Source organism: Sus scrofa, chromosome 8, assembly GCF_000003025.6.
Source record: "Sus scrofa isolate TJ Tabasco breed Duroc chromosome 8, Sscrofa11.1, whole genome shotgun sequence".
Taxonomy (NCBI): Eukaryota; Metazoa; Chordata; class Mammalia; order Artiodactyla; family Suidae; genus Sus; species Sus scrofa.
This window is the reverse complement of record NC_010450.4, coordinates 82,152,986-82,179,078: the sequence shown is the minus strand read 5'-3', so window position 1 is coordinate 82,179,078 and position 26,093 is coordinate 82,152,986. Positions and strand designations below refer to the sequence as shown.

The following is a 26,093-nucleotide window of genomic DNA, read 5'->3' as shown; positions in this document are numbered from 1 at the left end:
CTTCTATTCAACATCGGCCTGAAAGTCCTAGCCATGCATTAATACAAGAAAAAGAAATAAAATGCAAAGAAATTGGAAAAAAACAAATAAACCTATTTTTTCAGAAATTATATAATCTCAGAAAATCTCAACAACAAAAAAACACCCAACAAAACAAGACAGACAAAAAAATCTCCAAGAAATAATGAATGAGTTTAGTAATGTTAAAGAATACAAGGTATAAAAATCAATGGAAGTCTATATACTAGCAAGGACTAATGTAAAATTGAAATACCATTTACAATAGCACATCAAAAACATGAAATATCTGGGAAATATTTAAAATCCCAAAGAGAGAGAGATGTATTAAAATTCTCAGTTTTTAAGTTGTCAGTTTTCCCCCAGATTGATCTATAAATTTGTTTCTGATTAAATCCACAGCATGCAGAAGTTTCTGGGGCAGGGATCAACCACATGCCATAGCAGTGACCCAAGCCACAGCAATGACAACACCAGACCTTAACTGCTAAGCCACCAGGGAAATCTGTGATCTATAGATTTAATGCAGTTCCAAAAAAATGCCTCCACTATTTTTAGAAGAACATGAGAAGATGACTAAAATTTATTTGAAAAACTTTTTCTTGGAAAGAAAGATGTTAGAAGTCTCATACTATTTGATTTCAACATATAATATAAAGGTATATTAATCAAGACAGTGTGCTACTGGCTTAAGGACAAATTCATAGCTCAATGGAATAGAACAGAAAGTCCCAAAATATATCTAAGTAGATACAGTAAATTGATTTTTGACAAGGGTGCTACAGCAATTTAATGGGGAAAGAATAATCTTTTCAGTAAGTGGTAATTGACATCTCCATGCAAAAATAAAAAGCAGAACTTTGACCTCACACCATACACATAAGTCGGAATGTATTATAGAGCTAAATGTAAGAGCTAAATCTATAAAACTTCTCGCAGAGAACATAGAGAAAATTTTTGTGACATTAGGTTAGGACAACATTTCTCAGGTTACAAAAACAGTAACTTTAAAGTAAAAAAAATATTGGACTTTATCACAACTTAAAACATTTTCCACAGAAGAAAGGGTGTGGGAAAAAATGTAATTGTAATGTATACATGTAAGGATAACCTGACCCCCTTGCTGTACAGTGGGAAAAAAAAAATAAATAAATAAAATAAAATAAAATAAAATAAAATCTGACTCTGGGAAAAAAAAAAAAAAAAACATTTTCCCATCAAAGACTGTTAAGAAAATGAAAAAACAAGCTGCATATTAGGAAAATGTTTACAAAGCATGTATCTAATAAAGGACTTATGAGCCCTTTAATATTTTTAAAAATTCTTACAACTAAATACTAAGTCAATCCAGTAAAAAAGTATGCTAATGATTTAAACAGATGCTTCACTAAAGAAGCAATACATATAACAAATCAACTCAAGAAAAGATGCTCAGGAGTTCCCATCATGGCTTGGTGGTTGACGAACCCAACTAGTATCCATAAGGACGCAGGTTCGATCCTCAGCCTTGCTCAGTGGGGTGGGGATCCAGTGTTGCTGTGGCTGTGGTGTGGGCTGGCAGCTACAGCTCCGATTGGACCCCTCGCCTGGGAACCTCCACATGCCGCGGATGTGGCCCTAAAAAAAAAAAAAAAAAGACAAAAGAAAGAAAAGATGCTCAATATCATTAATTATTACAGATATGTAAATTAAAAGCATAAATGAGATACCACTATATACATACTAAAAGTTCTAAAACATAAAAAATAAAAACAAAAAAACTGACTCATAGTTCAGGGCTGATGAGGATGTGGACCAAACAGAATTCCCAGATGTTGCTGGAATAAATCCAAAATGATGTAGTCACTATGGAAAGGTTTAGCAGTGTCCTTTAAAGTTGTATGTATACTTAGTATATGGCCCAGCCATTCTACCACTTGGTATCTATTTCTCTAAGAGATAGATATTAATACGTTCATACAAAAACATATACTCCAATGTTCAGAGCAGCTTTATTTATAATAGCTAAAAATTAGAAATTATCCAAATGTATTATCAACTGATGACTAAACACATTATGATACATCCATACAACACTACTTAGCAACAAAAAGGAATGAACTACTGATACAGGCAACAACATGGATGGATCTCAAAAGCACTGTGCTCAATAAATGCAGCCAGACACAAAGGCCATGCACTACAGGAACCCATTAATAAAATATTCTGGAAAAGGCAAAACTATACAGACAGAATTCAGATCACTAGCTCTCAGGGACTGCAGGTATGGAAAAGGAAAAGAGGCACAAAAGGATTTTTAGCACGGTAACAATGTTCTACACAACTTTATATATTTTCTAAAGCGAATCAAACTACAAACTTAAAAGGGTGAATTTTACTATCTGTAATTTACATATCTCTAAATCTAACTTTGTAAATCTATAAATATTCAAAAAATAAACCAAAAAGTAGAAAAATAGAACTCTATGGTATTATGGTTTTGCTTTCTCATATTTACTTTGTTTTGAGGTTTACAGATAAAATTTCAATGAATAAACATTAAGAAGGAGTTTCCTAATGGTCTGGTGGTTAGGACTCGGCTTGTTCACGGCTGTGGCTTGGGTTCAATCCCTGATCTAGGAACTGAGATCCCACATGAAGCACTGAGCACAAGAGCAAAAAACAATCAATCAATAAAATAAACATTAATAGGTCTTGCTAAAAACATAAATTATTCAAAACCACAGAATTACTGTTACTACTTACTACCTATGAAAACTGAAGCTTTAGAGCTCTGCTTGTAATTTTTAAAATGTCTTTTCAAGTCATTCTTTTCTCTTTTCTTGCTCTTTAGGGTTGCACCTGCAGCATATGGAGGTTCCCAGGCTAGGGGTCTAATTGGAGCTATAGCTGCTGGCCTACATCACAGCCACAGCAATGCAGGGTCCGAGCTGCCGTCTGCAACCTACACCATAGCTCAGGCAACTCCAGATCCTTATCCCACCGAGTGAGGCCAGGGATCAAACCCACAGCCTCATGGTTACTAGTCAGATTCGTTCCCACTGTGCTGCAACACAGTCATTATTTTCAACTTTAACATAATGTGGTTATTAAGAGACTATGGGCTTCTCTGATATTCAAAAAAGATACCCTTGTTTTATGCCTTTTTAAAGATTATAAAGATACATTAAATAACCGCTTTAATTTAAAATCATCACAGACACATTCGTGAAAAAGTAGAAAAAGCAATGATAATGAGGTGAAAAAACTCAGTTTCAAAACAACTTGATCACATGAAAACTCTTTAAATCTCAGTCTCTTCACTTTATTAAATGGGAATAACAGCATCCACTTCATAAAACTTTTGTGAGGATTAAACGAGATGACAAAGAGAAACTCCTTGGGTATGCTTCAACCCATATAAAGTCTCATATACAGTAAGGCCCAGCAAGCCTTCACTGTGCAAGTCTTCATTCTCCAAGTCCCTATAGAATTTAGGTTGTACATGGAAACAAGAGACATCATAGCAGAGGTTTACTCATGAACTGATCATTTCTAAAATGATTCTCAAGAGAATATTTTCCCCTCCCACACTCACACCCCAACTACTTCACGATAAGATCTTTCTGTACATGAGTGGGCTTATTCTTACCAATTGCACAGTACTTTAAATAGGAGACAATAAAACACAAGTTAAACACAAATAGATGGCTAACTATAATTGCATAACCTATAAAAGATGCAGGATTTCATTAGTCAGTGGTATAAGAACAAAGTCAATGACAAGGGAGAAAAATGGAAGTGACAGGATAGGTACCTAAAAGGAGAGTAATCAAAATATGTTTTTTTGGAGTTCCTGTCGTGGCCCAGTAGTTAATGAATCCGACTAGGAACCATGAGGTTGCGGGTTCAATCCCTGGCCTTGCTCAGTGGGTTAGGGATCCAGCATTGCCATGAGCTGTGCTCATGGAAGGTCAAAGATGTGGCTCGGATACTGCGTTGCTGTGGCTGTGCCTAGGCCGGCGGCTACAGCTCCAATTAGACCCCTAGCCTGGGAACTTCCATATGCCTCAGGTGCGGCCCTAGAAAAGACCAAAAAATAAAAAAATAAAAAAATAAAATTTTTTTTTAATGAGAGCACCTGTGAAAATTGGTGAAATCTCAATTTTTTTGTTTTGCAAATTTGTATCTTTATGCTTGTGTTACACAAATAAACAGGAGGAAAAGATGTGACATTAGTGTCATCATCATACAATTTCCTTGGGAAAGTTACATCAATTCCCGCCCTCCAAAGCAACTCTTGATTCTTTCTTCATTCACTCCAAGAATTAGTGGATAATTATCTTATAACCTGAATTTCATTCAATAAATTAAAACATAAGTTTATTTCCATAATTTACAGTTCCATTTTTTCAAAATAAAAACTAAACGTATTTTTAGTAATTACTACTAAACGCTAATTCTTTTTTTTTTTTTTTTTTTTTTTTTTTTGTCTTTTTCGGGCTACACAGCAGCATACGGAGGTTCCCAGGGTAGAGGTCTAATCCGAGCTGTAGCCGCCAGCCCAAGCCACAGCCTCAGCAACTCAGGATCCAAGCCTCGTCTGCGATCTACACCACAGCTCCGGATCCTTAGCCCACTGAGCAAGGCCAGGGATCAAACCTGAGTCCTCATGGATGCTGGTCAGATTCATTTCTGCTGAGCCACAACAGGAACTCCATAAATGCTAATTCTTTTATTAAAGTTAGTTGACTTTGAGCTTCTTTTCTGTATTATTTACCTTTGAATAATGTGGATTTTCTTTTTTTATGCTAGTTACTCTAGTTTTTATGAGGGGCAGAATAGAGCAATTCTTATTTCCCCATAAAAGCATAGCTGAGGTGTAAAAAAGTGTTAGTTAATGTGTTACATTCAGCATGATATAATTTAAATTTTCTACAAATAATGGAGTAATGCAGGAAGAAAGAGCAGCCAACATCTTTTCAATTTCTTAATTCTACATGTAAGGACTAGACAGAAGCCCAATATGGGAAGTGACTTGCTCAAGATCACACAGTTTCTGGCAGTGTGGTCAAATCAGGATTACAAGGTCTCCCAAACACTCTTCCTTCTCTAGGCCGTTAATCTTTATTTGACTCTAATATATTGTGTAGATAAGATATGTGATATCAAGAATACATGGAATGGAAATTATATAGACACACTATAACGTAAAACACTAGTCAGCAAGCAGTGAAGCACTAAATCGACTTCAAATTTTTATTAAGGTTATCCTTCTGTTAGTGATTGAAGATATATTAGCTTAGTGGGCCATGCAATCGCTGTAGCACACAACTAATGGACTGCCACGAGATGATTTAATAAAGAGGCCCAGCTGAACAACAGTGTATAAGTAACTCTGACAACCTGAAGCTTTCTTCTGGTCAAACGTTTTATATCTGTAAGTGACTTTCTCTAAAAAAAATTACCTGAGAAGATACTCTCAGAAGGTTTCACTGTAATAACAGCAGCCCAGACATTCTTATATAAGTTCAAATTCTCTGAGATCTAAAGATGTGATTAGAAGAAGGAAAAAAAAAAAAAGCTTAAAGGTCTTGTCCCCAGATCCTTCTACAGGCGCCATTTATAACATGGTTAGAGGTCTAGTTAAACGGCGCATTCAGCAACTACACTGTGTATTTTTTGGTTGAAGTAAAAAAGTTGCCCTCAAGACTTTAAAATATGAGCAGAAGAAATTGGGAGGGGGGTGGGAAGGATGAAGTAAAAATATTTATCAAATACACAGTTCCATGAAATATCACATGGACTCCTCATCTCTACAAAATGAAGCAAGTTGCACTGGGAAGAGAAAAAGTAAATAGCATGGGAGAAAACATCAAATAGGCCAAGATTTAGATAAATAATAATGCTGAGGATTGGTCAGAGTTCAGAGGAATGACGCATTTGCATCCTTTATAACCTTGCTGAAAGTGTTGCAGTAAGTAGCAAAATCTCAAAAAACGTCCATTCATACCCATTAGTCCAGGAATTCCACTTTTAAAAACTTATCTAAGACATGGATGGACCTAGAAACTATCATGCTAAGTGAAGTCAGCCATACAATGAGACACCAACATCAAATGCTTTCACTGACATGTGGAATCTGAAAAAAGGACAGACGGAACTTCTTTGCAGAACAGATGCTGACTCACAGACATTGAAAAACTTACAGTCTCCAGAGGAGACATTTTGGGGGGTGGGAGGATGTGCCTGGCTGTGGGATGGAAATCCTGTGAAATTAGATTGTTATGATCATTATACAACTACAGATGTGATAAATTCATTTGAGTAATAAAAAAATGAAAAAATAAATTTAAAAAAAACTGCAAAAAAAATTAATAAATTAAAAAAAAAAAAACTTATCTAAAGAGTTCCCATCATGGTGCAGCAGAAACGAATCCAACTAGGAACCATGAGGTTGCAGGTTCGATCCCTGGCCTTGCTCAGTGGGTTAAGGATCTGACATTGCCTTGAGCTGTGGTGTAGGTCGAAGACGCAGCTCAGATCCCGAGATGCTGTGTGTGGCTCTGGCGTAGGCCGGCAAGCTGTAGCTCTGATTAGACCCCTAGCCTGGGAACATCCATATGCCATGGTGCAGCCCTAAAAAGATAAAAACAGACAAACAAACAAAAAAACTTATCTAAGAAAATAATACATATCCAAGAAAAGATTACTTAAAGGATCTTCATTTTACATTTTTTTAATAGCAAAAATTATCAAGAACTGAAATAAATCATTGCCCATCTATACATCGGAATGGTCAGTGGTCTTTAAAAAGAATGTTGTAGAACCCCATAGAGACATGTTCACAATGTGTTGTTAACTGGACAAAGAGGATTACAAAATAGTATGTAGTATATGATCTCATTTTATTAGACATACGTACAGATAAAAAGGTCTGGAAGATACACATTAAAATAGCCCTATGGTTATTAGACAAGTGGGGTTATATTTCTTTGTTTTGTTTACCTATATTTTCTAGGTTATCCACTAGCAATACATATGGTTTTTGTAATAAGAAAAACAAGTTACTAAAAATTTTTAACAGTACAAGGATATATTTTATTTAGTCATTTTGGAATACTGCACTTAACTTTGAGATGTCATAATGCAATGTGCTTTAGGACACTGAATGAATGGTATGCCTTCCAAAAGGAAAAAAAAAAAGTCATTTCATTGAGAATAACAGTAATTTTATGTTATTAAAAAAAGAACCCATGGGGTCACTATCAATGTAGTCATTTTGGGGGAAATTAAACTTCAAATAAATGAAGACATTTATGTTTAAGATTTTAGGTTGCAAGCAAAATGGATGCAGGTTTAAATACTTAAAGTCACAAACAGTACCTTAGGTGAAAACAAAGTTTTTATTTCCTTTAAAACAGAGTTTATTATTTATTCATTTTTAAAAAATGCATTCTCTTAAATACTCCTTGCAATAGCACAAAGTCAAAGAACTCTGTTCCAGATGTAAAATCAGATTCATGATTATTTTTTAAGGATGCTCAACTTTTTTTTTTTTTTTTTTTTTTTTTTTTTGCTTTTTAAGGCTCCACCTGCAGCATAAGGAGGTTCCCAGGCTAGGGGCCAAATCAGAGCTGTAGCTGCCGGCCTACCCCACAGCCACAGCAACTTGGGATCCCAGCCGCATCTTCAATCTATACCACAGTTCATGGCAATGCCAGATTCTTAACCCACTGAGCAAGGCCAGGAATCGAACCTGTGTCCTCAAGGATGTTACTCAGATTCATTAACTGATGAGCCACAATAGGAACTTTAAGGATGCTCAACTTTTAATGAAACAAAGACAGAATTTTCACAGGAAATACTTCTACTAAGAGATAACTTAAAAGTCTCTGAATTTAAAAAAAAAAAATAACTTTAGAGAGTCCAATAAAATATAGGTAGCCAATGTGTAGAACTAACACATGCTCTCTCTCTCTCACACACACACACAAACACACTGTGGTTTGTGTAGCACATTTATGGTATGACTTATTCAAAACAGGTTTATAAAGTAAATATTTTCCTCTTTTAGACAGACATGAAAATAAAGAAATCTCCCATTGGCACATGGAGATTCCCAGGCTAGGGGTCTAATCAGAGCCGCAGCCACCAGCCTACACCAGAGCCACAGCAATGCCAGATCCGAGCTCTGCAACCCACACCACAGCTCACGGCAACGCCGGATCCTTGACCCACTGAGCAAGGCCAGGGATCGAACCCAAAACCTCATGGTTCCTAGTCGGATTTGTTAACCACTGCGCCACGACGGGAACTCCACAATGTTATTTCTTTTGAAAAACTGTTTTTCAGGTTTGATATTGAAAAATTAAGACTTCATTCCCCCAAGCACTGAAAGATATGACTGGTTCAACACTTAAGACCTTAAATCTCGGAGTTCCCATTGTGGCTCAGCGGCAACAAACCCAACTAGTATCCATGAGGATGCAGATTCAATCCCTGACCTTGATCAGTGGATTAAAGATACTGACTTGCCATGAGTTGTAGCATAGGCTGCAGACGTGGCAGATCTGGCGTTGCTGTGGCTGTGCTGTAGTCTGGCAGCTACAGCTCTGATTCACCCCCTAGCCTGAGATCCGCCATATGCTGCAGGTGCGACCCTAAAAAGACCAAAAAAAAAAAAGACCTTAAATCTCAAATTTTAGTATTCTCTAGAAATTAGAGGAAAAAATAAAGTGTCTTTCTTCTAATGTCACTCTATTTCCATTAATATACTGAAGTTACCATAGAAGTGTGCTGCTTGAATATGAATCGTCTACGCAGGAAGTATCTGTTACACCTGATGATTCCTAAAACACCCCCTTGACCAGAATATTACAAGGAAGACTGAAGCATCAGTTTAACACTTGGACTGAAAGCCCTCTGTTTCTACTTTTTTCCCAATCATTCTCTGCAGTTCATAAAGATCTCAGTGTAACTGAAGTCTTTATCAGACACCAAGTGAGTTAACATGTAATGCTAGACTCTTTCGGAATATCAATGAAAAGGTTACAGACACCAGCCCTCCCTCTTTAACCACAATTAGTTTAAATGCAAGATCCAAATCATGAACACAGTTTTAAAAACTTTGCTAATATGTCCTTTAACCTGCTTCCTCTCCTTCTCTTCCATATTCCCCTTAAGTTTCTTAAGGGGAAAGAAAGGTTTACATTTTTAGAAAAAAATATGGATGCTCTTAAAAAATGTATTCCCTAACCTCTCCTTACATCTACTTTCTAATCCCCAACTCACTTAATTGAATTCAGTGTGAATTTAAATTGCAATTAACATCTTTTGAGGGATTACATGTTCTAATCACAATTATGCAGTGAATACTTGAAACACACACATTTTGTTATATTATCTGAAATGCAAATTGGAGTCCAAAAAAGATGTTTAATAAAAATGTATAGTACTGAAGACTTTATTATGGAACCTAAGGGACTAGAAATGAGATTAAGAAGAGTAAAAGCACTGATACAAGTAAAAAAACAAATTGTTTCGCCTCCAAAACCCCTGGAAATGGCCCCACTTGGCTCCCATTTGACTTAGCTTCATCACAGTTTAAAAACCACCTTCTAAGAGGTTTCATTAAACAAACCAAATTTCATTTCCGCCCCCCAGATCAGGAGCTCACAGGATCTTTTTTTTTTTTTTTAATTTTTTTATTTTCCCATTGTACAGGATCTTAAACAAAAAAATGACACATAATATTCTACAAGATCAGGAGATAAAATCTGGCTTCTGAGCCAGGGATTTATAATGAAATGACCTAACTTCTTTTACTTCACTTTTCCTTCAAAATAGACATTCTAAGCAGGAAAAAAAAAAAAAAAAAAAAAAAAAAGCTGACAGTTATTGAGCATCTTTTATATGCCAGACAACAAGTGATATCCCACTTAATCCTCAAAATAAACCTATGAGTATTATTCCATTTTATAGATAGTGAAAACTAAGGCTCAAAGAAGTAAAATAATTGAGAGAAATAAGTGCAATGGATCAGTAGTGAAACTGAGACTTCTATACCCATGCTCTTGCAAAAGGACAGCATCGTGAATGTGAGACCTTGGGAAGGAAGACAGAGGACCTGGTTTCAGTTCTCCATTTTAACTATCATCCTCTCAAACAGGATGCTGGGATTTCAGTGGCCCCTAGCAGACCCCTTCCTCTTAGTGGGGAACATGGATAAAATGCTTCAAGAAGTTTCATTCTTGGGACACTCAGAACTCTTTCTGCAAAATCCAAAAGTTTATGGAAAGCCAGGCTTACCTCACTGCCTTCTCAATCAGTGTCCAGCAGTCCGGACAGGCATTATCACAAAGTCAGTTTCTGATTTATTAATTTATGCCCAGTGTCCTGTTGGTAAATTTTCTCTTCAGTGTCTGTATGTGCATTTAGCAGATTGTTCCCTCCAAGGTGAGGTTTATTTTTAAGGAAACTAATATAAATTTCACTCCCTTCAACCATCAGTTCCTATTAACCATTCACTATACATCCAATGATTGCTGCCAAGCTTTACTCTTTTTTTTTTTTTTTTTTTTCTTTGTCTTTTTAGGGCTACACCCATGGCATATGGAGATTCCCAGGCTAGGGGTCTTATCAGAGCTGTAGCTGCTGGCCTACCCCACGGCTCACTGGTTAACTAATTCGACTAGGAACCATGAGGTTGCAGGTTCGAACCTGGCCTTGCTCAGTGGGTTAAGGATCTGGCGTTGCCGTGAGCTGTGGTGTAGGTTGCAGATGCGGCTCAGATCCCACGTTGCTGTGGCTCTGGTGTAGGCCTGCGGCTACAGCTCCAATTAGATCCCTAGCCTGGGAACCTCCATATGCTGCAGAAGCAGCCCAAGAAATGGCAAAAAGCAAAAAAAAAAAAAAACACCAAAAAAAAAACGAAACAAACAAACCAAAAAACCCCGCAGTGTTGGAGATCCGTTGTAGCATAGCAGGTTAAGGATCCAATGCTGTCACTGAAGCAGCCTGAGTTGCTGCCATGGCACAGGTTCGATCCCTGGCCTGGGAACATCCACATGTCATGGGTGCAGCAAAAAAAAAAAAGAAGTTACCATTGGTGTCAGAGAGGCTGAAAATATAACTCGGTCATCAGCTTCACAAAGCTGCCAGAGGGCATGAGAATAAGGCTCCCTTGAGAGTAGCAGCAAGGGAAGGTAAGAGCAAACAAGGAACATGCTGACCCAGGGACTTAAAATCTGGGTATTATCATCAACACCAAACCAGTTATTCAGTCAATAGCATTTGATGCATTCCTACTGTGTATAAGGAACTGGAATCTCTCTCTCTTTTTTTTTTTTTTTTTTAAATACAGGATGTGACCCCTGTCCTCAAGAATATTTCAACCTACAAGGGAGTATAGGATATATCAAATCCGAAGCTACGTTAAAGAAAACCAGGCATTGGACAAATGTTTATTTAAACCAAATAGATGGCATGCGTTTTCTTCAAAGTAGAAACAGTTCCCTGTTTCCTTTAAAACAGTTTATTATTTACTCTGTGATGGCCTTCTTTCTGTGCACGATGGCTCTGCCTGGGGCAGGTGTACAACCATGTTCTGACATCAGGCTGCATACACAGCCTGCACTGTTGGTTGGTGGGAAGACAAAAATGTAAAGAAATGGTAATCCTTCAATTATTTCTCTACATACCTCACATTCTTCTTGCTTCCACACATACCACAGGGATAAAACTAACTAAATGGGTAATGTGAAGGCATGTTATAAAATTTGGCTGTAACCACAAAGAAGGATTGCATATAACTGGTACTTTCTCCCTTTCTCTCTGTATATATGAATGCAAATGCACAATTACCTTTTGAGGAAAGAGTATCTTTTCTAATATAATACAAGGTACTCATCTTAAACTTTAACAAAGTTTTCAATGGAGCAGTAAAATGATTAGAAAAGATTATAAAGAATCATCAGCTATATGGTAACCATCCTACTAGCCTGCTGAGACTACACTAGACCCAGACTTTCTGCATTTGCTGACCTTGAGAAGCTCCCTGAAATTCCTCCTTTTTAATGTGCAGAGTTACCAACAGGCTAGTCTGCAGGTTTGGGACGTGCACTACCTAACTCGTGGCATTGCCCATCATTTCCCAATCCCTCCACGTGTGCCAGGCACTACACACACATCTTTACACAATCGTTTCATGCAATAGGTACAGTGCTAAATAACAAATACAAGAGATAGATTTAAAATAGCTCCCAATCATATACTGCCATTTTAAGTTAGTTTAAATAAATGTATTAGGAGTTCCTGTCGTGGCTCAGGGTTTAATGAATCCGACTAGGAACCATGAGGTTGCGGGTTCGATCCCTGGCCTTGCTCAGTGGGTTAAGGATCCTGCCTTGCCATGAGCTGTGATGCAGGCTGCAGACACGGCTTGGATCTGGCATGGCTGTGGTCTGGAGTAGGCTGGTGACTACAGCTCTGATTAGACTTCTAGCCTAGGAACCTCCATATGCTGTGGGTGCGGCCCTAGAAAAAGCCAAAAAAAAATTAAAAAAAAAAGCCTATTAAAAAAATAAATAGATAAATAAATAAATAAATGTATTAGAAACAGTCGCACATAGAAATACTTGGAAACTTCCGAATTTAGCCATACACTAAAGGTATACTGGAACAATGGAACACTGGCCCAACTGGTTTTCTTTTCCATTCAATATTTGTTTAGTATATGAAGGATGGTTTATTATAAAACCAGTTGTTTAAGAACATATTCTAGCATTAAGCCTTTAAGTTAAATAATGTCTATCTGAATTAATTTTCTGTCTCGAATTCTTGTTGGAGCTAAAGATGTTCCCACTTGGTGAGTCTTGTTGGAAAAAAAAAAAAAAAAGGTAGAACCAAACATTACATTCACAAAACCTGAAAAGTACATAAGCATAAAATAAGTGGAAATCATCCAACCAAAAAAAGAGAGAGGAACAAAGGAGAAAAACTTTCCTTGAAAAAGACACATGCACCTATATGTTCATTGCAGCACTATTCACAATAGACATGGAAACAACCTGGATGTCCATCGACAGATGAATGGATTAAGAAGATGTGGCATATATACACAATGGAATACCACTGAGCCATAAAAAGGAGGAAAATAATGCATTTGCAGCAACACGGGTAGAACTAGAGATTCTCATACTAAGTGAAGTAAGTCAGAAAGAGAAAGACAGGAGTTCCTGTCGTGGCGCAGTGGTTAACGAATCCGACTAGGAACCATGAGGTTGCAGGTTCGGTCCCTGCCCTTGCTCAGTGGGTGAACGATCCGGCGTTGCCGTGAGCTGTGGTGTAGGTTGCAGACACGGCTTGGATCCCGCGTTGCTGTGGCTCTGGCGTAGGCTAGTGGCTACAGCTCCGATTCAACCCCTAGCCTGGGAACCTCCATGTGCCATGGGAGCGGCCCAAAGAAATAGCAAAAAGACAGAAAAAAAAAAAAAAAAAGAAAGCGAAAGACAAATACCATATGACATCACTTAATCACTTATACCTGGAATCTAATATATGGCACAAATGAACCTTTCCACAGAAAAGAAATTCATGGACTTGGAGAACAGACTTTGTGGTTGCCAAGGGGGAGGGAGAGGGAGTGGGATGGGATGGGAATCTGGGGTTGATAGATGCAAACTATTGAATTTGGAATGAATAAGCAATGAGATCCTGCTATATAGCTCTGGGAACTTATCTAGTCATTTGTGATGGAGCATCATGGAGGATAATGTGAGGAAAAAAAATGTATATATGTGTGTGTGTGTGTGTGTGTGAGACTGGGTCTCACTTTGCTGTACAGTAGAAAATCGATAGAACACTGTAAATCAAGTATAATGGAAAAAATAAAAATCATTTAAAAAATTAAAAATTAAAAAAAGAAATAAAAGGTAGATAATTTAGGAGAAAGATGGAAAACTCTTAGTCCATTGAAATCCATGGACAGTATACAGCCATACATATTCAATTAATCATCTAATAATTGAAAATTATTACTGTTATGATGGCAATTAAGTATCATTATTATGGCAAGTATTTATAAGTATTCACTCTATGTCAGACTAAATGATTTATATTCATTACCCCCTCACTTAAAATTCACATTACACCCATTTTACAGGTGGAGCAGATGAGAGGTCATTTATCTAAAATTAGATAGCTAACAATTAGTAGAGCCAGGATTTATACAGGTCTGTAGACACTAAAGCCCACATTCCTTTTACTATGTTACAATGTCGAAGTTAAAAACCTCAACTGAAAACACAATGCTCCTGCAATTTGAACACTTACTCATACCAAACTCATAAACTTCCAAAATATCCCACAACCTCATTCAATCATTTCCTCACATCCATCTCTACTTATCTCCAAAAGATAGGTTTATGCGGACTTCTAAAGCTGCCTCAAAAATAGAGAGAAATAAAAGTGCTGTCAACATTAAATATAAATCCTTCAGCATCTTTAAAAAAAACTTTTCTATAAAATATAGTGGAATAACTAAGGGACAAGTATTAAAGAATAATGAAGGTGCGAAAAAATGCATTACTGTCAGCGCTCTACCTGGGTACCAATGTCTTAGAGCATCCTAGTTGAAAACAAATCAACCTAAGTGCCTATTTTGGAAAACACTGCTCTGTGCTATACATTCCAGTATTAGGAAGGAAAGCAAGCCCAGAAATTAATTAAGAAATCAGTAAAACCACTCACTGTGCTATGAGAAAAAGAACTTTGTAATAAACTTTCCCTCTATACTTAGAATGAAATCTTCCTACAGATTTCCTTCCCTCATTTACATATCTGTGCAGGTCTATTCTTTTTTTTTTTTCATTCCAAGCCCCTTTGCCCTTTCAATCATGAAGCATATTACTCCACTGTCAGTGCAAAGCAGTTCCTAACAACAGGGAACCCAGCTGGGATAGGAAGAGGGCAGCAGGCTCATGCATTAACATAATAATCCAACTGTGTTCCCATAGGCCCTTAGGGCAGACAGCATATTAGGTAGGCCTCCTGTGCAGACCCTGGTGGAAGCTGCCTGATCACCTGCCTATCAACCTGTGGCAGCTACAGCCGGCTCAATAGCACCAGCTCCTGCCAAGCAGTGGTGCCCAATTACCTTACTACAAAAGACAGAAATCCATTTTTCTATGTCTATTTAATGTACTCAATGCATTTCCTTATTTACGATTTGAATCTACGTTTCTGCATCGTTTCCAGGGGATTGACTTATTGCCTTTTAACTTTTCAAAGTCTAGTCGTCCAAAGGCCATATCGCTGCAGTAGGCAGGAATGAGACTGAGAACCAAATTTCAAACACAAGAGCCCAGATTGGTAAAGCTAACTGCTTGGTCACCAGTTGTCTAAAGATTCTTTTATCACTGATACAGAGGAGGAGAGGTATGGGGAGACTTGAAAGGCTGCCATCAAAATTTCCTCAAGGGGACAGAGGTGGGGGGGGAATCCTACATCCCTGCCTTTGCGAAATGTAGTTTTTCTTAATTCGAATCCAAGCATATTCTGAGGTTCCCACAAAGCATCAGCCTTTGTGCACAATGATCCCCTCACCTGGAGAGTGTGTAGATCTTCACAATTGGCTCAAGTAGAAAATCACAAAAGATAGGACCAAAAATTGTTTTAATCTCAAATTATTATGGAAGATTCTTTGTGGAAAAAAAAAATGTTGGCCCATTTGCTTTTCACTGTTCACGTGTATGAAATGCAGGTTTTATTTTAATAGAGCTCAGTTTCCGGAGTCTTTGATTTACTCTATGTGTGCTTTTCTTTTCAAGCCACAATATCTAACGAAATAAGGAAAAGCCAGGGGGTATATTCCACTAAAAAATATTTATCCATTACACAAGATCAGCTTTAAATCAGTATAGACCTATGTTTGACATTGGAATTTACTTGAAGGAATTAGTAGCCTCATTCTTTGATAAAATTTCCCTTTAAAAAGGTTGTAAGGAAGGTGCATAATTTGATATTTAATTTAATATGGGAAAAAGTACTCTCAGAAGCATTCCAAACAATGCTATTTAAAAGATCACGAAGCTACCAGTTTAGCTAGAGAAACATTTTCTACTGATCTTTTTTAGTATTTCTAAAACAAAAAAGAAAAAAATATGAGTTTCTATAAATGTTATATTTGGAGTTTTTTTGTGGCTATTTTAATAAAAAATGAATCCTCCAGTCAAACGAAAGTGCATTTATCTAACATTTCTATGAATTTTAAATGACAGGGAACTAATACTATTGTTTAAGCCAACCAACCTGATGTGCTTTATGTGCATTCTAATAATTAAGTAAAAATTAAGTATCAAGGGCCACATCTGCAAATGCCACAGATTTTCACTGTCAAGGTTACCTCTGTTAGCTTAGCATTAACAGTTTGTACATTAACAGATGATGGTGACCATGCAATAACTTGTCAGTTCTTTGAATGATTTCCACACATACCAGACAGGGTTTTATATAAGGTAAAGGCCCTCATCATGAACAAACCTGTTTGTTCTTTACCAAACAACCTAGGGATAATTCGAATAAAAAAAAAAAAACCTCTTACATTTATTTTTCTACTTCTGTGAATAAATTGTGAGCTCTTTAATGGTCTCCAAACAAAATACTATAATACATTACACGTTGATGGGAGTGTAAATACAAAATTCTAAACTCAATAATAAATATTAATGCTTATATATGTGTTAAACAGCAAAATTATACATATCCCCTTCTTGATCTTGTGGTGATTCCACAGGGTCTTTATTCTTCATAAATTCTTACTTATATTGTGACAAAATGTCATGCATCTTCCAAGTCGTTAAATACACAAACTTGATTTTTGATTAAAAAACAATAAACAAGAGCCATGCGGTGTCAGAATAAATGGCAGCCTAGACTTTACCATCTTAATTCCTTCAACGGGTATGTTTCTACTCTAGTATAAACAAAAGCACTTAAAGAAATCCAGCTATTCCATCAGTAAGAACTCGATTTTAATTTAAATGTCAACTTAAGCAGCTAGAAGAATCCAGCCTCTAAAGAATGTCAGAGAAGGAACTAAGGGATAGAACTGTAGTATCATTTCCAGCATGAGCAACTCAACTTGGGATGAGGTTTAAATTTTTAAAAAAACCAAAAACTAAACAGAAATGAGGGAAAGTGCTATTTCAAATTTAAGTGGGAATAAGTAGAAGTAGAAAATAATGAAAAGAAACCATATTTATGTTTAAATATGATACACCAAATTTTAAAATCTGACTCTTCCCTTCCCCACAGTCATTCTTTTAGGCCGTCTATTCCTATATCTAAAATACACATCTTCAGTTTGATTCTACTACAGAGTAGTCCCTTCCCTCCAGAGAATTACCTAGAAAGGACCTTCTCCCCATGGAAAACTACTTGATTCCAAAGGATTTCATCTACCCAGTTCAATTTGGTAGTGTAGATGTGGCTTCAGAGATGTTTTGCAGCTAGTATATTTTGACATTTCTGCCAAGGATAAAATTAAGTATGAAATATCGAAATTACACGTTAAAATAGATGCCATTTTACTTTGTTTCTACCTGAATAGCCCTTCAGCTGTTGAGGCACATACATTTTTCCCCAGGCAAAACCCCCAGGCTAAAATAACTAAGCCTCATATCTTCAGGAAACCCAGCTTCCCAAACATTATTCTTGGGTATCTGATTATCTATGGCTGTAGTTTCACTGCCATTGAATCATGTAAATCTTGAAGAGAAAAAAATGCTCCACTTGAAACATGTTTCAGTCAATTACTCAGACTGGATACAATCAATGACAATACTTAATTTTCTACAACTCCAAAAAAAAAATTTTTTTTTTTTAATTTTAGTAGTAGAGTTAGAAGTCACAGGGATTCAGGAACTGAATCATTTTGTATTCTAAATGTAACTTTCTTCCAGGACTGCCCTCTCCAGCAGCATGCTCCCCTACATTTGCCCCTGGGGAAAGGTCCCTCCCATCTGTTAATATCTAATCCCATCACTTTGCAACCTCAGGGTCTCAGGCAACTTAGAGTCAAAGACCACCATTTTAAACAGGAACACATGTTCCAAGGCTATTACTCCAAACCTCAGGATAAATATAACTTTAAATTAAAATTAAAGAAATTTAGCAAACAAGTAAAAAGTAAATAAATAAGTAGCTCCTAAAATCTTTCAGCCCATTATAGATAAAAATGTTCAAGATGATATACTTAACCTCAAAGCTTTTAAAATTAAGAGAAATTTAAATGCATATCGAGTCATCCCATTCTAACAAAGCCAACTTGATTTATATCACAAGCATTTTTATTTAGCACACAATTCCATCATGAAAAGTTTATAGATTACTCCCTCAATACCCTCTCAGGTACTAAATCATTACACATTAAGTTATTAAAAGAATTTGTATAAGCGGTCTTAATCGCCTGCTCTTACAACTTAGTTCTTATTTCAAATCAGAACCCGTCCTAGAAAGCTGTGGACTGAAGTTAAGAATTAAAAGATAAAGAAAGAGAGAAATAAAATATGACAGGAGGAGGTAATATAAAAAGAAATCTATGAATAAGGAAGATAAGTAGATAAATAAAAAGCAGCAACTAGAAAACCAACACTCTTCAACTCCCTAAATTTGATAATACCTAACTTTTTAAAAACTATTTAAACACATCTTTGTACACAGTGTTGTGGAGAAAATGCCCCACAAGGAGGAGACAGTAATGGTTCATAAGGTATGGGGGAGGGGGGTTGGGCAGAGAGAGCGCCAATAGTCAACAAAGCAACCCCAGGTGAAGATATTATTAACAGGTTCATGGCCAGCAACACTAGCAACTTCTGAAAGATAAAAAGAGGAGTTACTTTTTGGGCTTCTCCTTAGCAAATCTCTATTCTAAATATGTGTGTGTATGTAAATAAGTGTGTGTGTCTTGGGGGTGAGGGGAGAGGGAAGGCACTTGGGGAGTCCCCTGAAGGAGGGAAACAAGAACAGCCCCCTGAACTACAAAGGGTGGAATGCTACTACCACTGGACCTCAGTTCTGGAACTATGATAGTTCCTCAGATCAAATCTTGGTATACAGCCAATCCAAGGGGTTAACTAATATCGTGGTACTGGGAGGTGTTTTATTACTCTGAATACTACTTGCCAAAAGGAAGCCATTAACTGGGCCTGAGAAATCTTTATGATACAGGGGTCATAACTGACTTCATTTGTATTCAAAATAGGAAAACAGAGCTTCCTCTTCTTGTAAGGGGCCTGAGGTGACCTCTAAAAATAGTTCACTATTCACTTGACCCAGAAAACCCTACAAGGTCATGCAAATCAAGAGTTCAAATCTTTGCGTTCACTTTCAGAACACTCATGAAACTGCCTAGGCCATTAAGGGTATGTATATCCAAAAAGCCACCAGGTACATGAAGGATGTGACTTTACAGAAGCAACGTGTGCTATTCCATCATCACGATGGTGGAGTTTATAGGTATGCCCAGGCCATAGGGTAGGGCTGGACAGAGGGTCGGTGGCCCAAAAACTGTGCTGAATTTTTACTGCATGTGCTTAAAAAAGCAGACAGTCATCCAGGTGAACTCAGCCCCCAGGATGCGGCATGGGACTTTAGAGCTCAGGGTCAGATCTACCTGTCTACAAGTTCTCCCCACCACACTGAGAAACAGCAAATTGTTCCTATACCAGAAGAGGGTGCACAGGAGAAAAAGGTATCCCAGAAGAAACTTCAAAACTTAAAGCCTAGAAATAAATTCAGCATAAGATAAATGCAAATAAATAAAAGGAAAAATTTTTTTTCTTTTTTTTGGTCATTTTAGGGCCTCACCCACGGCATATGGAGGTTCCCAGGCTAGGGGTCAAATCGGAGCTGTAGCCGCTGGCCTACGCCAGAGGCACAGCAACGCAGGATCCGAGCCGCGTCTGCGACCTACACCACAGCTCACAGCAACGCCGGATCCTTAACCTGCTGAGTGAGGCCAGGGATCGAACCTGCAACCTCATGGTTCCTAGTCGGAATTTTTTCCACTGCGCCATGATGGGAACTCCAGGAAAATTTTTTGAAGAGGGAAACAAATAACCAGACTCTGGTGACAGCACATGGTGTTGTTCACAATGGTAGCCTGAAGAGAAACATGGGTGCAAAAAGTGACATAGATCACTTTCGTCAGAAGTAACAACAAATTCTGCTCTGAAAACAAAAAAAAAGACAGTTGCCTCACCAGTTCTTTGTACAAGAAACCCATTTTATTCTTGCTTCCATACTTAACATCTAGAAACAAAGAGATAAATCAATTAATCCTTATAAAGAGCTCCTAGGAGCTTCATTTTCCTTCAGGAGTTAAAAGAAGGCCTGACCACGGCACAAAGGAGATGAAATCTCTGCACTCTGTTGCAAACACATATCTCCAATTAGGTGTAAGGACATTTTTACAGCTTTTATGCCAAGTTTATATTACCAGGCGTTAAAGAATGTGTTGTAGCACTTAACAGCACTAAAGCTGGCTAATCATGCTCTTGATAACAATGGTTTATGATTATATCTCAAGGAAAGCAAGGATGAGGCATTTACAGGATTTTGTTGCTACATGATGATACTGAACAGAAACAAAAACAAGTGGCAAGGCCAACCAAAATCTTTTGTTCTCTCTGTTGATACTCTTATCTAGAGGCTAAGACATCACAAGTTACCATTAGATTTTCTACTCATGCTTTAGAATAGATTCAGCTAAAAGCTTTTAGAGACTTAGGGGTTAGGACTAATTCAAAATAGCAAATGTATTCATATTGTCCAAATTTGTGTATGTCTGCACAATGTAAAGTGGTACCTATAAAGCAAACAGGTAAAGGATGGCAAGAGTTTTTAATTAGCATTGCATTATAATACCAATGTGAAAAGAAAGAGGTCAACTATTAATAAGGTACAGATTTCCCACCCCTGGGATTTATTCTGAATTCATTTTAAGACCAGGAAGCTGTGATCTAAAAATCTCCAATACGGTTAAAAGTTGAAATAATAGTCCTTTAAGAGTAAGGGTAGGAGCAGCTATTTGTACATATAAACCATGTAGTTCCAGACTATTAATTTGTCATTTTAGCTTAGAAGCAAAACGTCCATTTATTCCATGATGAATGATTACACACTGGATAGTATATCTACTTTGGATAAGAATAACGGCTTAGAGATTTCAATCAAGCACATGAGTTCCTTTCCATTTCTCTTTTTTGATACGTACACTTCTCAAAACTACGCAGAAGAAAACATATCAAAAAAGAAATACACTCACTAAAATTTAAGGTTACTCCAACAAAAGGGTTAATTAGAGAAACAAATTTTCTCAGACTGTTAATAATGGGAATGACACATACTATGTGCCCATAAGTAATTCTCAGGTATCTTTGATCTTCAGCCCCACGCGGTTTCTGTTGCCTACCGTAGCCTGGCCTCTGGGACGCTCTCAGAACCAGACATCTGGCTACTTTGTTGTTTTAGACTAATCTCCTCCCAGGAGGGCTCAAGAAATGACACCAGGCAAGGAGGGTCCTGGCAAGGGAAAAAACATTACAGTATTGGCAGATTTCTTTTCGAGTGGACGGAAGAGTATCAAAATTGTCTTCAAATTTCTACAGGGGTCTTTGGAGCGCTTCTGTTCTGTGGTTTGACTCCAGCATAATTTAAATAGGATGTATGTATTATATCTTTAAGGCCTATCAATCATCTTTAAGAACGTGCTGAATGTTAATCAGAGAATATTACAATACGTAGGAGAAAGTTGTGAGGAAAAAACACAAATCAGATTAATTCTTCACCCATCTGTTAGGGTTGGGTGACGACTGAGAAAACAAAGATTTTAATTGTCAGCTGAAGGGTTACACCAAAACCGTGGGATGATGTCTAAGATTTGCAAATACAGTTGCATGCCTCCCATTACTCTCTCATGTCTTTTTATTTAACTGGGATTTTTTTTTTTTTTTTGAAAGAAACTTGGCTGCCAATCTACTAGAAAGGTTTGATTACAATGTCCTTCTGTAATGTAACTCCGAGGAAAATAAAAGGGAGCAAGAAAAAGTGATCCAAGCTTTAAAAACAACAAAACAAAACAGTAAGTCAAGGACAAAATGTTAATTTTGAAACAACAAAGATCATCAATATTTTCTCCCCAAGGCAACAAATAATCATCAATGTCTTAATTCCTTTTTAGGGATTACTGTTCAATCCCCAACCTATATACACTCTGCAAAAGAAAAAAGCATTTACCATTTGTTACACAAATAGAATATAAGCCGAGTGGGATAACAGCTTAATCTGTGAACTTCAATACTTTACCCTAAAATCACCTTTTGTTTATTTGTAATACATTCAGATAATACAGGAAAGTAAATGTTACCCTACAATATGACACTTCTGTTCTTGTACAGGATGACAGAAAACTCACTAGATTGGTTAAAGTACCTAGTGCATTCCTCTCATATCTCATATCTGTTAAAATAAAGTCCTTGTTTTACGTTTCAATTGTCTTTATCACATTAAAAACACATAACTATATGGTGTACTTCAACAGTTAACAATCCCAATACTCTATTTTATCATAATACTATCTACTCTGTTAACATCCATTATAATTACCACTAGAGACCAAAATTTTCAGAAGATGAATGTAAGAAAATATAATCTTAGGCAATACTAATTCATTTAGGATTTAATAATTTCCCAAGTAAAGCAGAAGAATTAGGCTGGTGTAGAATAAGCCAGTCACAAAAAGACAAAGAGTGAATGATCCCACTTCTATGAGTTTTCTAGAGGGGCTGGGGGAGGGAGAAACGAGGAGTCATTGTTTTTGTTTTTGTCTTTTTAGGGCCACACCCATGGCATATGGAGGTTCCCAGGCCAGGGGTCAAATCGGAGCTGTAGCTGCTGGCCTATGCCACAGCAACTCGGGATCTGAGCCACATCTGCAACCTACACCACTGCTCGTGGCAACACCAGATCCTTAACCCACTGAGCGAGGCCAGGGATCGAACCCGCAAACTGATGGTTCCTAGTTGGATTCATTTTCGACGGGCCAAGACGGGAACTCCAAGTTATTGTTTAAAAGGGATGGAGTTTTATTTTCAGAAGATGAAAAAGTTCTGGAGATAGAGGGTGATAATGATTACACAACAATGTAATTCATGCCAACGAATTGTACATCAAAAAAATAAATAAATAAAAGGGTAGATTTTGTTATGTACATAGATTTTTACCACAGTTTTTTAAAAGAATTATACTAGGAATAAGGAATATGAAAATTCAAAGATAATAAAAATTTGGAGATATTTTAGTTTGAATGTCTTTCCTTGACCAAAAATAGGTAAAAGTATATAAGAAGCATCAGCAATCACACTTTATATACTCTTATCACCATCATTCAAGCAATGAAAAAAATAAAGCTCCCAGTCAGCTCCAGAACACATTAGCAAAACAGATTCCCAAAAAAAATTTCTAAAATTTCCCCTAGATGTCTAGAGTTTTGTACCCAGCATTAAGAATACTGCTGCTAAGTAACAAAACTATTTCTCAGTATTAATTTGCATTTCCAGAAGAATCAAAAGAGGTAGAAAATTCAAGACAACCAATGAGATTTTTTTTTAAATTACTCAATGAATTTTATTACATTTACAGTTATGCAAAGAAAATAACATCCAATTAAAGAGACAGGGAGGAGGTCCCATCATGGCTCAGTGTAAACGAATCTGACTAGCATCCATGAGAACTCAGGTTCAATCCCTGGCCTCATGCAATGGGTTAAGGATCCAGCATTGCCGTGAGCTGTGGTGTAGGCTGCATAAAGGCTTGGATCCCGCATTGTTGTGGCTGTGGCATAGACCAGCAGCTACAGCTCCAATTTGACTTCTAGCCTGGGAACCTCCATGTGCCATGGGTGCGACTCTAAAAAAAAAAAGGAAAAAGTAAATCAATATATAAATAAATAAAGAGACAGGGAATCAATTCATTTCCATGCAATGCAGTGAATTTCACGTATTTCCTTTAAGTATGAATTGAGTACATATTACATAAATGAATCAGGCAGATTCTCTCAATGAGTTAATATTGTATGTTCACTTACACTGAGTCAGTATAGAGACCAGAACATACCTTTAGGTCTGGACTGAAGTCAATGATTTCCCATCACCCCACACTTGTCACCAGTGGGGAGAAAAATGTCAGAAAAGAAGCAAAAGAGTGAAAATCAGGATAACCAAACCAATTCCCTTTAAGGCCTGTCTCCCAGATCAAATGGAGAATTATTTGTACAGAACCATGAAGGAGGAAGTTTGAGAGGGTTATATGGTTTGACTCTGACTGGAGATTTTAGAGGGTTACAGTCACAGCCCCATTTCTCTCATGTGGGTCATCTACCTCAACGTCTACAACATCCAAATAAAGCTTCAGTGATTCATTCCAAGAAGACAGTGGAAGCAGCACTTTCAAGAGTAAGCATCTGCCAAGAAGAAAGGCCCAAAGGTGCATGACAGTAACATGGGCTTTGGGATGGGTCTTGTGGTCACAGCAAGCAGGGTCACACATTCTAAAGGAAGAGTCCTAATATCCTGGTGCTACGGACAGAATGATTCATGTCCATGGACCCTGCAAACACCTGCTATCCACAGAGTCAGTATGGAGGGTAATCCCATTCCCTAGAAGACCTTCAGAGACCATCACTGCCAGAGCTTCTGGAAGAATATGTGCTGCCTGGAAAGCACATACTTTGGTCATTATAAAGCCAGGTTCAGGGTTTAGAAACCTGAGTGGATGTCCCACTCTGGGCTTAAAAATAATTATGCCTGGAGCTTCCAAGAGCCCACACAATGGCCATGATGCCATGAGAACAGTGACAACAACAGAGGCTCCAGAGGACCATGCGGTAATCTATTGAAGCGTCTACCTTGGTTAAGACCTGGTTAGTGGAGGAACTAAAATTCACCAGAAAAGAGAGGAGGAGGAATTCTCTTGTGGTGCAGCAGGTTAAGGATCCAGCATTGTCACTGCAGTGGCTTGGATCATTGCAATGGCATGGGTTTGACCCCTGGCCTGGGAACTTCCAAATGCCACACAGGGTAGCCAAAAAAAAGAGAGAGTGAGAGAGGAAGAAACAATAATGAGGAAAGAGGAAAGAGAAGGACAAGAAGGAGAAAGGGAGAAGCTTAGAAGATAAAGGCATGGATTTTTAAAACATAAAGATAAAAAATGGAATTCCTCTCATGACTCAGCGGAAACAAATCTGACTAGTATCCCTGAGGACGCATGTTCGATCCCTGGCCTTCCTCAGTGGGTTAAGGATCCAGCGTTGCCATGAGCTATGGTGAAGATCACAGAGGTGGCTCGGATCTGGTGTTGCTGTGGCTGTGGCTGTGGCGTAGGTTGGCGGCTACACCTCCGATTAGACCCCTAGCCTGGGAACCTCCATATGCTGCTGTGAGTGCAGCCCTAAAAAGGCAAAAAAAAAAAAAAAAAAAAAAAAAAAAAAAGAGATAAAAACTGAAGAAGCTTTAAAAAAAAATCAAGTAGACTATCACAGCATTCTCTCTTTCCAGTCTTATAAGGCAAAAGGAAATCTGTGAAGCAACTTAGGCAAGTAAGAGATATAATACTAAATGTTTCTTCAGGCATCATGATAAAACCAGTTTTCTCAGTCAAGGTAAAAAATACATTTAACTTCTAACCCCCAAAGTAATAACACAACAGTCAATAAAACAATTCAATACTCAAGTAGAAACTATTTGACACTCAAGTAGAAACTAGAGGCCATTCAAATAAGCTGTCAAGAGATCAATTTAACAGCAGTTAACTACATCCAATAGACTTTCCAATCAACAAAATTTTTAAAAGCCAGTCATCTATAGCAGTAACATAATTGCATAATATTTTGTAATTTGCAACACATGTTCACATTATGTTAATTCAATCATTTAACAAGCCAACACAAAACAACATACATCTATTGCCTAGAGAAGTTTTATGTAACTCAATCAATGGTGTGGATTTAGGGGGGAAAGTGGGAATGTACTTAAAGA

The 26,093-nt window shown here is 37.4% G+C and overlaps 1 protein-coding gene across 3 annotated transcripts in view; it reads right to left on the bottom strand.

The window, feature by feature from the left end:
- The window catches only part of SLC10A7 (solute carrier family 10 member 7), a 240,604-nt gene that overhangs the window by 176,582 nt on the left and 37,929 nt on the right, over positions 1 to 26,093 (bottom strand). Inside the window, exon 5 of one of the 3 annotated variants that reach the window (XM_021100286.1) lies at positions 14,858 to 21,582. The exons of the other annotated variants lie outside the window; for them this stretch is intronic. Within the exon in view, the coding sequence (XP_020955945.1) occupies positions 21,469 to 21,582 (114 nt within the window). The 3' untranslated portion in view covers positions 14,858 to 21,468. Of the gene's footprint in view, positions 1 to 14,857; positions 21,583 to 26,093 lie in introns of those variants that run through there. 3 annotated transcript variants of the gene reach the window in all.